The sequence below is a fragment of the Aethina tumida genome, chromosome 2, assembly GCF_024364675.1.
Source record: "Aethina tumida isolate Nest 87 chromosome 2, icAetTumi1.1, whole genome shotgun sequence".
In the NCBI taxonomy this organism is placed as follows: Eukaryota; Metazoa; Arthropoda; class Insecta; order Coleoptera; family Nitidulidae; genus Aethina; species Aethina tumida.
In genome coordinates, this window is record NC_065436.1 from 14,637,803 (window position 1) to 14,655,774 (window position 17,972).

Consider the following 17,972-nt stretch of genomic DNA (forward strand, 5'->3'; position numbering starts at 1 on the left):
AAAGAAATTACTTTTCAAATTAAAATTACAGATTGTATCGTTCTTTCAATCCGATGAGAAAAAAATCAATTTCGTTTGATTGTAATGCATGTTTTACAACAATTTTCAAGACTTGGAGATGTGGAAGGAACAAATAAAACTGGATGACCAAGAAAAACCAACAGGTTTCAATATAAACAAACTTTATCCTACTCCAAAAAAGATCATTTCCTGAGTTCTAGCAAAATAAAAGGTCTACTTGAGACACAACTTGGAATTAATGTTTCTTCAAGAACTGTAAGAGATAGATTACTACAAGGGGGTCTCCATGAGAGAAGACCAGACTAAAAAAACACTATTATCAGAGAAGAATAGTCGAGCCAGAGTTGAGTTTACCAGGTCCCTTTTATACTGGACTTTAAATGATTGGAAACGAGCCATCTGAAGTGATGAAATCAAGTTTAATTTGGTTAGTAGTGATGGGATTTTATATGTAAGGTGACCTATTCATGAAAAGTTTAACCCAAAGTTTACCATACTCACTGTTAAACACGGCGACAGGTCGGTAATGGTATGGGGCTGCTTTTCGGGATTTGGAATGGGTCCTCTCCTTTGAATAGAGGGTATCTTGGATCGTTTTATGTATAAAGAAATATTTAGAAACAACATGGTACCGTATTCAGATAAAAATATGCCACTAAAACTTTATTTTCAACAAGATAATGACCCGAAGCACACTTCAAAATATTTGAAGCAGTGGCTTTTAAGGGAAAAATTTAATGTTACGAACTGGCCATCTCAATTTGTCGATCTAAACTCCATTGAAAACTTATGGGAGATAGTGAACAACAAAATAAGACACAAAGAGTATAGTAATCAGCAAGATTTATTCACGATTCTGCAAGAGATCTGCCAAAATATGAATCCGAATATTATTGACCTTTTGTTGCTTTCCATTTAAAAAAGGTGTTTGGAAGTTATTCATAATAATGTGAATTTTACAATATATTAGTGTAGAATTAATTAAAATACTAATTACAAATTATTTGTAGTAATAAAACTTTAAATAGCATAAATTACTCTACTTTTTGCCAGCTCAAAACAAATAATCATCAGTAAAATTAAACTCTTTATTTTTTTATTGTTTAACTATGTAATTGTTAAATTTATAAAAGGGAGTTAATTTTCAATATACATTTTTTAAACGTAATGACCAGGACAAAAATTATTTGAATTTTCAAAAAGTTGCTCTACTTTTTGCCAACATTGTATGTCCTAAACGTCTTAAATTCTGTAATACAGAGTGACAATGTTTTCTTAGAAGATCTATTATGCTGCTGAAGATATTTTAATGAAATTTGGTCTCAAGATATATTTTTTTGATGTACCAGTTTTTTTAATTTTCTTTTCCAATGACTTTTGTATATTGATGGGAAAAAATAAAGAGACCCATTTTTTTCAAATCCTGAATCAATAACACCTGGAAGAAATAAAAGTTTATTGTACAACAGAAAATGAGTGGTCTATGTTTTTTATAAATAACAGATAATTTGTGTATCTCAAAATTCAAAACATTTAACACATATGTTCATATGAAATTTTTTCTTTAAATGAACCCAAGACTAAACTAATTAAAAACTTTTCAAATAAAAATTGTATATGATGCAACACAAAGTTAAGTACATATATAAATACCTAAATAATGTAAACTAATTTCGTATAAAGTCAGCTAGTTGTAGTAATAGGTAAATAATTATACATACTGAAATATTTAGTGCATGAAAAGTGTACTATTGATTGCTGAATTCACAATTAATTAAAAAAAATAATACATTTTTTTGGACATTTGAAACATCCATGTTTTTTCTTGGTAAGACATTCATTATTCAGAACAACTATGTTATATAGGGTAAATCAAATTTATGAGATTTGCATCAAGAATTTGGTTTTGTGAGAAAATATATTAAAGCGTCGTTTTTATTTAATTTATTTATTTATTTATTTGTTCATAATAAACCTTTTGAACTGACCTAAAGGGCCATAGGATCCTTATAAAAATTAATAAAATTTAAAATTTTTTAAATTTGTGAAATATTCTTTACAAAATTCTTTGATTCTTTGATCTCATAGTTCTGATTCACCATAGACAGAATAATGATTTAATATATTTATTTTCTTATCTACTAAATATTGCTTTATACTTTTGTTGTAATTTTTATAAAAAATGTGCCCCCTATAGACCCTACAGTATGATTTTACTTCAAAGATAATGAACTAGAAGAAAAATATAACAATTTACTGAATAATGTTTATTGCAAATGCCAATTGTATACTTGACCTTTGCCAATACTCCAAATAGTATTCAAGGATGTGAAACCAGCAAAGGTCAGCAAAAATATAAATACCTAAGTCACATTCCAACTTGACAGAAGCATCGTTTTTTAAACGAATCTTATAATTTTTATTACATTACTGCATTATGATATTAATATGTATTACTCTGTGACATAACACGACAAACCTACGGCATGTAAACGTGTTATTTGTCAGCATACACGACACGCATAAGCGTGCTTATGCATGTGAGAAACCCCATGCAACAATATATTGTAGTTTACGATGAAGGTAAACTTGTGAACAGGACCACTTTCAGTTTCAATTCATCACACACACATCCATTGTAACTAATCATTGAATTCAATTTTGTTATTACACGAGATGAAATGTGGACGTAAGTACGGGGAACGTGTGACTTCCTGATCACATTCACTTAGGCCAAAATGTACGTCTAAAATTGAAGAAAAAAATTCAAACAGTTTTTTCTTTGTTCGCCCTTTTAGCAGACGTAGGTGATGAATCTCAGACGTGTGCCAGTGAAAGTTATTTTCTCCGCTTTCTCTATTTAAATATTTAAAACAAATACCACGTATGTTTGTTTAAGATAACATAGAACAATGGCAAAACCGATTAAAATGATTCAATTAATAACACTTAATTTTTACTATGAGTTGGTATTTTTTTATATTGCTTATAAAATTAGATGTTTCACCAAAATAATGAGCAGTAAAAAACCTTTTAATCATGATCATGTCTTATTTTCTGATCATCATCAATTTTGGTATGTTACATAGAATAACTTAATTCAATTAAATCTGAAACTGTGGTATTTCCTTCGCGTTTTGGTCAACACAGTTAAATTAACATTCATGAGAGTAATTAGAACATGTATAAGAAAATATAATCGGATCTTGCATAATGTTAATTAACGTTGTCGACCCAACTAACCAATGTTAATGATATCATGTACCACTAACTAACATTTTATTTACGATTGGATATTTAGATTTATATGTGGGTCATTTTAATAATTACACTTGAAATCTTCAGAATAAATTAAAATATACAATAATTAATTAAAATAACCTTCACTTTCTAGGCTGCACCTTTTCAAATATTGATTTTTTAAAAGGAAAACCAAATTTAAACAAACCACTCCCAAAATAAATAAAACAATTCTTCGCAAACATTAAGTAATAAATCTAAAATATCACAGTCTAATTGCGAATAATTAATTTAATATAATACTATTACTGTTGACATTTGTTAAACCTACCGCACATTTTACAATTTGTCATCTAATTATCCATATTTTATAAACTGTTCTACACATAAAATATAATATAATGGTTCACCTGCCTCTAGAAACGCTTTCTCTAGCAGGTTAATTGTTACGAAACCCGGCATTCCTTACTTGTCTGGGACGTACATCGTAACGTAACTAGGACTAATTACGTAACCTTACAGTTTTTTGTTTTAGTTTAAACACCATCTAATGGTGCCTTTTAAACTGCTCCTGTGTAATTCCTGGAATTTTTTAGATAGTTTAGGTGTTAGAGATTAATAAGAAGGTATTTTAATAATTGAAAAAAATTTAGTTAGTTTGCCAAGTAAATTTAGTACATTGATTATAAGTTTATAATCGATTAATATATTATAATTTGTTGATTATTAAGCTTATGTTGACTAAGGTTATAAATTAGATAGAAATCTTTACATTTATATCAGAATTAATATTAATCTAGTTTGAAACTCATCAATATTTATTGAAAAAGTACTCTTAAAAAAGTTGTAAAATATGTGTATATGAGAGGTTATTAGATTATTCTTTTATGAAAGATTTATTTACTTATTATTTATAATTTATTTATTAAATACAAATAAACGAAAAAACCTTGTAACAAAAATCAAAAAACAAAGTTAAAAAAGATGTTAAAAACATCCTTCCATATATATGATATGGATATAAAATTAGAACAGGATAACGTAAAAATTTAATATGAATTATCCCTAATTTACTAGGATTTCTTGGCATTGATCAACTAATCAATCACAGATGGAGATTCCTTAAACTTTATTTACAGGAAACCAGAGGTTAATGTCTTTAGGTAAAGTATTGCCAGAAAGTAGAGTAACTTTTTTAAAATTCAAATAATTTTTGACATGGTTATTATGTTCAAAAAAATGTATATTGAAAATTAACTTCCCTTTATAAATTTAACAATTACATAGTTAAACAATAAAAAAATAAAAAGTTTAATTTTATTGATGATTATTTGTTTTGGGCTGGCAAAAGTATTTTAATTAATTCTACACTAATATATTGTAAAATTTTCAATATTATGAATAACTTCCAAACACATTTTTTAAATGGAAAGCAACAGATGGTCAATAATATTTGGATTCATATTTTGCCAGGACTTTTGTAGAACCGTGCATAAATCTCACTGATTACAATACTCTTTGTGTCTTATTTTGTTGTTCACTATCTCCCATAAGTTTTCAATCGAGTTGAGATGGGGAAATCGAGATGGCCAGTTCATAACATTAATTTTTACCTTAAGAGTCACTGCTTCAAATATTTTGAAGTGTGCTTCAGGTCATTATCAAGTTGAAAATAAAGTTTTAGTGGCATATTTTTATTTGAATACGGTACCATGTTGTTCCTCAATATTTCTTTATACATAAAACGATCCAAGATACCTTCTATTCTAAGGAGAGGACCCATTCCAAATCCCGAAAAGCAGCCTCATATCATTACTGACCTGTCGCCGTGTTTAACAGTGAGTTTGGTAAACTTTGGGTTAAACTTTTCATGAATAGTTCACCTTACATATAAAATCCCATCACTACTAACTAGATTAAACTTGATTTCATCACTCCAGATCACTCGTTTCCAATCATTTAAAGTACAGTGTAAAAGGGACCTGGTAAACTCAACTCTGGCTCGTCTGTTCTTCTCTGATGGTGGTGGTTTTTTAGTCTGGCCTTCTCGCATGAAGACCCCCTTGTAGTAATCTGTCTCTTACAGTTCTTGAAGAAACATTAATTCCAAGTTGTGTCTCAAGAAGACTTTTTGTTTTGCTGGATCTTTTTTGGGGTAGCATAAAATTTGTTTATATATATATATTATCAAATGAATTTAAGGGATGAACATTTTGAATATATATAAATATATATACACTTATAATCCACTCATCTTAAAATTTCTTCTTTTGCTCCACGAGTTGAAAAAATATTCGACGATTCTTCCAAAAATTAGGAAGGATATGAAGGAAGCTGTCGTTATGGATAAGCTTGATTATAAATATATCTTTAATATTATTAATGCCTAATTTCTGCAGATTGAAACAACAATATGTTTAAATGGAATCCTAGAATTAAGTTTGTAATTAGTTGAAATCTTCTTAAATGTTAAATCCTTTTCATTTAATTAACGAGAAGAATTTAGGTTGTGAAGATTACATTCTATTGAATGCTATCGAATACATGAACAATTTGTTTCATACAAACGCTTTCTCTTGTTACTGACCATGCCCAATTTTGCTATTGAATAGGCAGACAAAATTAAAAGTTTGCGCTTCACATGTATATTTAATAACATATACAAGGTATTTTTAAACATTCCTAAGGGGTAATTAAATTGACAACAAATTTGGAAGTGATCACCATTTAAAATTGCTTACAACATGTCTACAAATATTGTATTTGGAAGTGATCACCATTTAAAATTGCTTACAACATGTCTACAAATATTGTATTTTATGCTAAATATAAGTGTTTACTGAATGATTTGAGATGAGATCTTATCATGATGAAGTCACTGACCCACTTTCAGATCTCTTCTTTCATGCGGCACCTCACAAAGGTGAGAATTTTGATTTTAACACATGTTCAGAATCCTCCTGGACTACGCTTCTCAATTTTTGAATCACTCATGCAATTGTAAATTGTCTCCAGGTCGCCACCTTATTTGAAACTCACAGTTTACGAGTAGTATTATAAAATCCATGACGTGGAACTAACACGATAAACACATTCTCATTCTTCCCACACTAACAAGTGAGACTTTGTTCAAATTTGTTGGCTGATTATCACAATTGATTTTTATTTAGAATTTTTTATTTATGGTGCTGTAAATTTTTCGATCACTCCTCGTATTCGATTAGGAAATATTTGCAGGATATGATATCAAAACGCACTTACGTACATGTAACATAAACTTGACGATAATCATTCCGTTTGTCAATTACATATTTCTTTCGATTCGATTGCTTCATCTAGAAAACCAATGCCAGCCAGTGCGTCGTGCACTTTCATATTACCCATGATTGTATTCCGGTCGGTAATTTGCAAATATTATAATCAATTTTCTATATTCCTTGAGTCACTCCCAGCAAAATTATTGTGCACAGACTTGGTGCTAATTAATGCCAATACTTGAGCTCACAATGGGCTCGTAATTTATGCAAACGAATTAATATGCGAGGGTATTATGGAAAACAATAAAACTGTTGCGAAGAAAGTTCATGGAAAGTGAAGTGCAATGTCACTTTTATTTATCATCATCTGTGTATATTACATATACATAATTAATACATAGAAAATATTTATGTTGAAGACCAAAAATATTTGGCTAAAAATTTAGTAATAATAACAATATTTATACTTATTTGTTAGGTAATTTGTGCAATAAAAATTTTACATAATTTGTAAAAAAATATACGTTTGTTAAGGCCGTTGCTGTCTATGTCTATAAGTTTACGCAATGTCATATAGGTGTAGCTATTTGCGGTAATGTCGCTTTCATGAAGGTATTATTCATCCACTTTCTTTTAATCGGAAGCATACAAATAATTTAGTGGCCTTAGGCTACAGTTTAGAATATGTGAGAATGCTTTCTTCCTTAAAAAAATAAATAGACAAGAGATGCGTACTAATATTAAAAAAATGTATTTCTTTCATAAGACACATTCAAACACAAACGGTACAAAAGAATAATTCCAATAAATTTAATATTGATGATTTTGTTAATTTTATGTGTTTTTCAAATACGTATTTTCAGTTTTATGTGATATTACAATTATAAAAGAGAATCAAACTAATTACCAATTATTTTATATATGTTTCTCTCAAATAATTAAAGATTCTTTGTATAAAATAAAATTAAGGAAATATTTATGTGTTTCTTAAACATACGTTCATTTTCATATCATACTCTATTACCTGTATATTTATGTGCATGTACAGTATTGGCAGAAAGTAGAGGAACTTCTCTGTATATGCAAATCTAATATAATTTATACTAATTATGAATACACTGTATACAAACATATCGGTGAATATTTCTTGTATTAAAAATATTTCTGTTAGCAACAAATCAAAAAACTAAATATTAGGCTGGCAAAAAGTAGAGAAACTTTTTACTTAATGTCACTCATCTCTACAAATATAATAATTTTTAGATTAACAGTATACACCAAATAAAATAAAGTTAATACAGTAAAAATTAAAATCACTGATTCTATCATTCTTTGAATTCGATGAGAGAAAAGTCAATATCCCTCGATTGTAACACGTGTTTTACAACAATATTCAAGATTTGGTAATGCAGAAGGAAAAAATAAAACTGAACCACCAAGAAAAACCAATAAATTTCAGGATAAACCAATTTTATTCTACTCCAAAAAAGATCCTTTCCTGAGTTCCAGCAAAATAAAAGGACTACTTGAGACACAACTTGAAATCACTGTTTCTTCAAGAACTGTAAGAGATAGATTACTACAAGAGGGTCTTCATGCGAGAAGGCCAGACTAAAAAACCACTACTATCAGAGAAGAACAGATGAGCCAGAGTTGAATTTACCAGGTCCATTTTACACTGGATTTTAAGTGATTGGAAACGAGCGATCTGGAGTGATGAAATTAAGTTTAATCTGGTTAGTAGTGATGGGATCTTATATGTAAGGTGACCTATTCATGAAAAGTTTAACCCAAAGTTACAGACCATACTCACTGTTAAACACGGCGACAGGTCGGTAATGGTATGGGACTGCTTTTCAGGATTTGGAATGGGTCCTCCCCTTTGAATAGAGGGTATCATGGATTGTTTTATATATATAAAGAAATATTGAGGAACAACATGGTACCGTATTTAGACAAAAATATACCACTAAAACTTTATTTTTAACAAGATAATGACCTGAAGCACACTTCAAAATATTTGAAGCAGTTGCTTTTAAGGGAAAAAATTAATGTTATGAACTGGCCATCTCAATTTCCTGATTTAAACTTCATTGAAAACTTATGGTGGATAGTGAACAACAAAAAAAGACATAAAGAGTATATTAATCAGCAAGATTTGTTCATGGTTCTGCAAGAGTCCTGCCAAAATATGGATCCAAATATTATTGACCGTCTGTTGCTTTCCATTTAAAAAAAGTGTTTGGAAGTTATTCATAATAATGGTAATTTTAGAATATATTAGTATAGAGTTAATTAAAATTCTAAATACACATTATTTGTAGTAATAAAACTTTAAATGACATAAGTTGCTCCACTTTTTGCCAGCTCAAAACAAATAATCATCAGTAAAATTAAACAGTTCATTTTTTTTACTGTTTAACTATGTAATTGTTGTATTTATAAAGGGAAGTTAATTTTCAATATACATTTTAAGCATAATAACCGGGACAAAAAATATTTGAAGTTTAAAAAAGTTGCCCTACTTTCTGCCAATACTGTATGTCCTAAACGTCTTAAATTGCTTAATACAGAGTGGTAACGTTTTCTTAGAAGATCTATTATGCTATATTTTAATGAAATTTGGTATACAGCTCAAGATACATTTTTCTGATGTATCATTTTTGAAGTTATTCATAATAATGTGAATTTTACAATATATTAGTGTAGAATTAATTATCATACTAATTACAAATTATTTGTAGTAATAAAACTTGTTGCTCTACTCTTTATTTTTTTTATTGTTTGACTAAGTAATTGTTAAACAATAAAAATATAAACTTAAAAAAATAACCTCATTCAATTTAAAAGAATGGTTTACTTACGTTATTATTTTCTGGTTTCTTTTTGTTTTTAATGTTAAAACGAGGAAATTATCAAATAATTTATTAAACTGACTTATGTCAGTGGAATAGAAAGTAACTCGAAAAACTATTGACGATTAGCAATACGAAATAAATTGATACCTTTCATTTCCCACAAACGTATTTTTTTCCTTCCTCCTCTAGTTATTGAGATGAATGAATGGATGAATAAAAAACGAAGTGAAATTAACGATTAATTAATGATAAAAATTAGTTTTCGATAAATGCCGGGATGTGATATTCTGCAGCAATTAGTCGGCAAGTCAAATTTCAACAGAAAAACAACCTTGTGCAGATGATTAACATCCTGAAAGCATTGTGCAAACTTAACTATTGATCTTATAACCTACTTATTACTCAGATTCAATTGCTTAAAAAAAAAACAAGAATATAATCAATACTGTGAGTTATTGATGATAATTATTTTATTTTTAATCTCATAATGAACATCGAAAGTGAAAGTGAACGAAATAGAACACAAATGAACAGTAGAATGAAATTTTTCGAGTATACACTTCGTTCATAAAGGTTAATAAAATAAATACAAAATATATACTTATATTTAATAATTATACTGATAAATAAATGGATATACTCCAGTCGACTTAATATTAAAATTTTTGAGAAATTCGAATATTCCACTTTGATTTATAAATATTTAAAACTTTCTCTCAGCAAAAAATAAGACTATTAATTTTACAATAATGTTTAGCCTCCATTATATTCGAATTAAAATAATAGGAATTAACATTGTCTCAGGACAAGTTTATCTCGAGGTTCACATGATTATATTGCAAAAAGTAGAACTAATAATTGTTATTAAATTTGATTCACATGAGTTGGAAAAGTATATTTTCAAAATATCTTCGTCGTACTTTCATAAAATAAATTGAATACCTTGTGTTTCTCCAAAAACAGCCAAATACAATTGCCGAGGTGTAAAAGTTAACGACTATTCTAAACCTAAATCTGAAGTAAGTGCATTGACATTATTATTTTGATATTCCTTCGTCGAATGAGAAAAGAGTGTTCATTTATCAGATCATTGGACATAATGGTAAACAAGATATACAAGGTTTGAATTTAAATTTTGTTTTGCAACAGAAAAATGTTTTGCATTTCGTGAACTTCCAAAACAATGAACTTTCTTAAGTGTATTGTTATTGTTTGAATTGTGCAATTCCAGGCGCTTATAATTTTTTGCACTTATGTAATTTAAGTCATTGCACAGACCTTTAATATTAGATTGGTATTTTAACTGTTTACTTCCTCACATTGTTCCTAATTCCTAATTGTTTCAAAATTATTCTTTCAATCAAATATTTCATATATTTTCAAATTTTTTAATAGATAATATAAAAATTATTATTAATATTTTATTTGCTCATGACATTTTGTGTGTATTTGTGTAATTAATTAATATATTTTGTTTCAGACCGACATTTGTCGATGGTTGTTTCTATTAATTTCGTTATCAACATGGATTACATTCACAAGTAAGTATTGGTATGCTTTAAAAATAGCTTCCACCCTCTCTGCATACTCAAAATTAGTGAACGAATAAATTTTTGATCCAATTTAAAGGACTCACAGTGTAATTAAAACCATTTGAAGTTCAAATAATAAATCTGCTTCAAAAACAGGACTTTTTAACAATTAATAAAACTAATATCAGCAAATTCTTTGGGAAATTAATGAAAGAAAATTAATTAAAACAAAAAAACAGTTACATTTTGTTCCAATTTGTACTTAGTCAGCCTCACATGCCTTAAAAATAGCTTCCACCCTCTCTGTATACTCAAAATTAGTGAACGAATAAATTTTTGATCCAATTTAAAGAGCCCACAGTATAATTAAAATAATTTTAATTATACAGTACATAATAATATAATGTAATTTATAACATAACAATTAAGCATGTGTTAATTTTATTTTACAATTGTAACAAACGAATATATTACCAAATGATGTAGTGACGGTTAAAAAAAATTACCACACACTAAATTGTAATTATTTGTAGTTTTTACAATGAGTTTTATTACAACCACATATCCTGTGGGAAAAAATTAGATATTTGAATTATGAATCTCAATTGTATGAAAAGTTAATGCACACAATGTTATTCGTAGAAGTGACCTTTTTAAGTTAACCTTGACAGAATTTAATTCTTGCTAGTATGGTTTAAAAATTCTCATGGATATCTGAGTTTCAATTATTTCTTAGTCTTTGTAACAAAATTAAGTTTCATTTACGTCATTTACGATGGTCTATTCTTAATCAAAAATTTATTTTTGTATATAGTAGATAAACCTAATAAAAAAATCCAGTTAAAAGATTTATTTTAAATTGGAATTTGAATCTTTAAGAAATTCTATTAAAATTGTAACAATTTAATTGTCATTAGAAAATAAATAAATCCAGTTAAAAGATTTATTATAAATTGGAATTTGAATCTTTAAGAAATTCTATTAAAATTGGAACAATTTAATTGTCATTAGAAAATAAATAAATCCAGTTAAAATAATTATTATAAATTGGAATTTGATTCTTTAAGAAATTCTATTCTTAAATTCTTTGGAATAATTTAATTGTCATTAGGAAATAAATAAATCCAGTTAAAAGATTTATTACAAATTGGAATTTGAATCCTTAAGAAATTTAATTAAAATTGGCCCAATTTAATAGTCATTTGGAAATAAATGAAATTGTGAGCAAAAAATTAATTGTAATATTTATGCAAGATAGTCAAAGTTCCGCAAACATTAACCCGATTGTCCGTGTCATAACGCTTAAATAACCGTTCAATAACTGAACCTGATGTATTTGTTTAATAAGGATAATTAATTTCAACATCCATTAAGAATAATAATTTGATTATTTCCAGATACAAAGGATATACGTGTTGTTTGTTACTACACAAACTGGTCAGTGTATAGGCCAGGAACGGCGAAATTTGGACCCCAAAATATCAACCCCTATTTGTGCACCCACTTGATATACGCATTTGGTGGTTTCACAAAGGAAAACACTCTTAAACCGTTTGATAAATATCAAGATATTGAAAAGGGTAAGTACATTTTTAACTTGTATATTAATTAATTTATATTTGGTTTACAAATGTCTTGGAAAAGTAAAACTTTTGAATGCGAAAATAGGAATGAAGTCATTAAAACGTTTGCCAGATGGTTGTTGGTGCAGGATTAACACTCCTCCACTTTCTTCCGAGATTTAAATTGAAGCAATCTGCAATGAAAGCGAGACAGCAATTCGAAAAATCCAGTTTTACTAAATATTGTTGTTCTACAATGTTCAACAAATGTTTTATTTATCGAATTGTTGCTATTTTTAACTATTATTAAATAAACGTTTTGAGATCTTGCGCAAGTGATAAAGTGAAGAATTTAATTTTACCTTGATTTAATAACATACATTCTAAAATAAGAATAATCATTAATGAGATTAAACTCTTTTTCCTATTTAAAGTTATTACTCATATATAACAAATAAACAAAATAAAAATTAAATAAATAGCAATATATTTTCTTTAACACCCACCAAACCAGGAGGAAGACTTGCAGCAATGAGTAGGTGGGAGGAATTTATGCGTCAAGACATTATTGTTGCTTTTGACCATGAAACGAAATTTAAATTTAATATATTGAATAAATAACATTAAAATATAATTAAAATTTTGATCATCCATTAAATATTAATGCCTGAGAAGTTATGGTCGTTAACAGAAAATTAGTTAGTACAAAAAAGTTCCCAAAACTAATAATGTTGCAAATATCTGCTGTTAACTGCTTTAAAATTACAAAAACCATTTAAATTTTTTTAGTTTTAAGAAATTGTGACAAAAATTTAAAATATAAAATTTAATTTTATACATGTAAATTGACAATTTAATTTTTTTTTAATTATATATTTTCAATTTTATTATTTAATTTTTATAATTTTAATTATTTTATATTTTTTAAATATTTAAGTTTTGTATATTTAATTAACAATTTTAATTTTTAGTTTTTTAATCTTTTATTTTTAATTTAATTGGATATTTTCAATTTTTTAATTTTATACGTGTAAATTGACAATTTATTTTTTTAATTGCCTATTTTCAATGTTATTATTTAATTTTTATAATTTTTAATTAATAAAAATTAAATTAAATTAAAATTTTATTTATTTATTTATTTATTTTTATATTTTATATTTAATTTTTTAAGTAATTTTGACAATTTACTATTTTATTAATTTAGTTAGTTATTGTCAATTTTTTAAGTTTTATATTTTAAATTTTACGAATTTAATTTGATAATTTTATTTTTTAACTTGAGTGTTATATTTAAAATAAAACAATGTATGTAATTGAAAAAAATTTACATATTTTATATCATTTATTTCTTACTTACTAATAATATTTAGTTTAGATTCATTTAATTTTAAAATTAAAAAAAAAGAACAAAAAACAGATATTGTGACAAAAAGGCGGTAATTACCTAGAATTTATAGAGAAATAATTAGTGTGCAATTCAAAGACCATTACAATGCAATGGAATTTGATATTTACTGCACGTTGCAAGGTTTCCTTTTTAAACGTCTAGAAGGTTATGAAAACAGGCTTTGACTTTCATCGTAAGAATTTTTGTATATACTAACGATATGAAAAGATAAATCGAAAGTTTCAGTCATTAACTAATTGACTTCTACTCTTATTTCCAATATTTAATCGATTTTAGATCTGTTAGTGAAATAAATAAACGAATGTTAAATTGACTCGATCGATGCCATCATGATTTTACATTTTTTTCTTTTATCATTTATTAATGTAGTATAATATTAGTGGAAATAATTGTTATCGTTGTTAGTACCACTTGTGCATGTCCATAATTACATACATATTAATTTTTACAAGCAATACACTGTTAAATATTTACATATGCACAGTTATATAATTAATTTGTTTAAATAAAAATTATTGTGTCGAAATATATGCAGGCATCTACCGTTAAATAACTGCACGAATTAACTAACGATTTATTCATATTAGTACATTGCATTCAAGAATTTATTGCGTTGCATATATAAATACTCAAAAATATGCAACAAGAAAATAAATAAATTGTATTAAAGAAAACATAAATATAAGTAACTTTTATGTTTTAATATGTTGTCTTCCAAATTTGGCATGCTATTACAAATATAATGAATTACCATATATTGTTTCAAACTACAGCTACAGATATGTAATACCATAAAATTAATTTTATATATTTCTTTCAACCAAATATACAATATTGGTAGAAAGTCAAATACATAACTAACGTCTAGATCAAATCTCATAGTTTTGATTCACCCTATATAGGTGTTCTGAATAATATCCTACACCAAGAAAAACATGAATGTTCCAAATGTTCAGATATTCAATTTAAAAGAAAATTGTATTTCCTTTTTTATTTAATTAATTGTCAATTCAGCAATCAATAGTACAATTTTTATGCACTAAATATTTCAGCATGTATAATTATTTACCTATTACTACAACTATACGAAATTAGTTTACGTTATTTAGGTATTTATATATGTACATTTTATTTATATATGTACTTAACTTGTGTTGCATCATATAGAATTATTATTTGAAAAGTTTTTAATTAGTTTAGACTTGGATTCATGTAAAGAAAAAATGTGTGCTAAACGTCTTAAATTTTGAGATACATAAATAATCTATTATTTATAATAATGTACTACTCATCATGTACCATTTTATTTCTTCCAAATGTCATTGATTCAAGATTTGAAAAAAATGGATCTCTTTATTTTTTCTCACCGATTTACGAACGTCATTGATAATTATTTATTTTGGACTGGAAAAAAGTAGAGTAACTTATGCTATTTTACAGTTTTATTACTATAAATAATTTGTAATTAGTATTTTAATTAATTCTACACTAATATATTAAAAAATTCTTATTATTATGAATAAGTTCCAGACACCTTTTTAAAATGGAAGGCAACAGATGGTAAATAATATTTGTATCCATATTTTGCCAGGACTCTTGCAGAACCATGAATAAATCCTGTTGATTACTATACGCTTTGTACCTTATTTTGTTGCTCTCTGTCTCCCATAAGTTTCCAATGGAGTTTAAATAGGGAAATTGATATGGCCAGTTCATAACATTATTTTCTTCCCTTAAAAGCCAGTGTTTCAAATATTTCGAAGTGTGCTTCGGGTACCAAGTTCTTCCTCAATATTTCTTCATACATAAAATGATCTATTCAAAGAGAAGGACCCACTTCAAATCCCCAAAAGCAGCCCCATACCATTACTGACCTGTCACCGTGTTTAACACTGAGTGTGCTAAACTTTGGGTTAAACTTTTCATGAATAGGTCGCCTTACATATAAAATCCCATCACTACTAACCAAATTAAACTTGATTTCATCAATCCAGAGCCGCTCGTTTCCAATCATTTAAAGTCCAGTGTAAAAGGGACCTGATAAACTCAACTCTGGCTCGATTGTTCTTCTCTGATAGTAGTGGTTTTTTAGTCTGGCCTTCTCGCATGAAGACCCCCTTGTAGTAACCTATCTCTTACAGTTCTTGAAGAAACATTAATTCCAGTTGTATCTCAAGTAGACCTTTTATTTTGCTAGAACTCAGGAAAGGATCTTTTTTGGAGTAGGATAAAGTTTGTTTATACTGAAACCTGTTGGTTTTTCTTGGTCGTCCAGTTTTATTTGTTTCTTCCACATCACCAAATCTTGAAAATTGTTGTAAAACATGCATTACAATCGAACGATATTGATTTTTTTTTTCTCATTGGATTGAAAGAACGATACAATCTGTAATTTTAATTTGAAAAGTAAATTTTTTCCACGAGGTATTATATTAACTTACTTTATTTTGGTGTATACTATGATACTAAAAATTATTCTGGATTTGGTAAAGATTTATGACATTTAGTAAAAAGTTTCCCCAGCCAAATATTTAGTTTTTTATTTGTAGCTAACAGAATTATTTTTAATACAAGAAATATTCACCGATATGTTTGTATACAGTGTGTCAGCAATTTATATATTTTTAAAGTTCCTTTACTTTCTACCAATACTATATAACATATATATTTATTAAATATTACATGTATATTTAATTAAAAAATATTTTTACAGGTGGATACGCAAAATTCACAGGTTTGAAAACTTACAACAAAAATTTAAAAACCCTCTTGGCCATTGGTGGATGGAATGAGGGGTCTTCAAGGTTTTCACCCATGGTAGCAAGTTCCGAAAGAAGGAAGGAACTAGTTAAAAATACAGTAAAATTTTTACGACAAAACCACTTCGATGGTCTCGATCTCGATTGGGAGTACCCCACGTTTAGAGATGGGGGCAAATCTCGCGACAGGGAAAACTATGCCCAATTAGTCAAAGTAGGTTCACCACTTAATCTTTAATCATTGTTAAAAGTAATATAAGTTAAACTAATTGTCCTGAACATTCAACATACATTCATACATAAATTTGAGTTGACTTTGATGACTACGACGATCAACATTTATTTTTTTGCAGGAATTACGAGAAGAATTTGAACGTGAGTCAGAAAAAACTGGAAGGACCAGACTGCTTTTGACCATGGCTGTTCCAGCTGGTATTGAATACATAAACAAAGGTTATGACGTTCCCAAGTTAACAAAGTGAGTTCGAATTAACAATTAATCTGGCTAAATTAATTAGATCATTGGTACATAAAATGTTACAAGGTGTACTTCTCTTATCATGATTGACTGTCACAACTGCCTAACCCTTATTTAATTTAAATTGTTAATTACATTTAAATATTTACTGCAATATTTATAAAATGAATGTATAATTTTTAGGTATTTAGATTGGATGAACATTTTAAGTTATGACTATCATTCAGCATTCGAACCAGCAGTGAATCATCATGCACCTTTATATGGTCTGGAAGAAGATTCGGAGTATAATTATGATGCAGATTTAAACATTGTAAGTAGTTTTATTAGTTTTTTTAATTAATTAAGTTTTTGTTAAGGAGATTATGATGTAACAATTACTGTAATTGAACTAAGCACTATTTTATGATTGAAATCTAAATTATAGTACTTTAAATGTCATATATAAATAAGCAGATAATTAATGGAATTGATATTTTCTTTCCTTTTGTTTTGAAACCTTGGAAAATACGAAGATTTTTATTTTTAATCAAATTCAATATTATAATTAGCTGTGTTTTTTCATTACTTAGTTAATATTCTCCTAATAAAACAATATGATTTAATTTTTGCAAGGATCACACCATAAAACACTACTTGGAGTTGGGAGCTGACTCAAACAAACTCGTATTGGGAATACCCACATATGGAAGATCTTATACTTTGTACAATCCAGATGCCAACGAACTCGGTGCTCCCGCCGATGGCCCCGGAGATATGGGTGAAGCCACCAGAGAAAACGGCTACTTGGCTTATTATGAAGTAAGTGTGACCTTAATTTTTAATCGTATTTAATTAATTTTCCTCGTTATGCC

General features: G+C 27.5%; 1 protein-coding gene across 1 annotated transcript in view; it reads left to right on the top strand.

Annotated features, from left to right (window-relative positions):
* The window catches only part of LOC109602250 (serine-rich adhesin for platelets), a 32,690-nt gene that overhangs the window by 5,829 nt on the left and 8,889 nt on the right, over window positions 1–17,972 (top strand). The window contains exons 2-7 of the mRNA XM_049962392.1: window positions 10,857–10,917; window positions 12,306–12,488; window positions 16,595–16,854; window positions 16,994–17,118; window positions 17,302–17,431; window positions 17,734–17,919. Coding sequence (XP_049818349.1) covers window positions 10,857–10,917; window positions 12,306–12,488; window positions 16,595–16,854; window positions 16,994–17,118; window positions 17,302–17,431; window positions 17,734–17,919 — 945 coding nt within the window. The remainder of the gene's footprint in view (window positions 1–10,856; window positions 10,918–12,305; window positions 12,489–16,594; window positions 16,855–16,993; window positions 17,119–17,301; window positions 17,432–17,733; window positions 17,920–17,972) is intronic.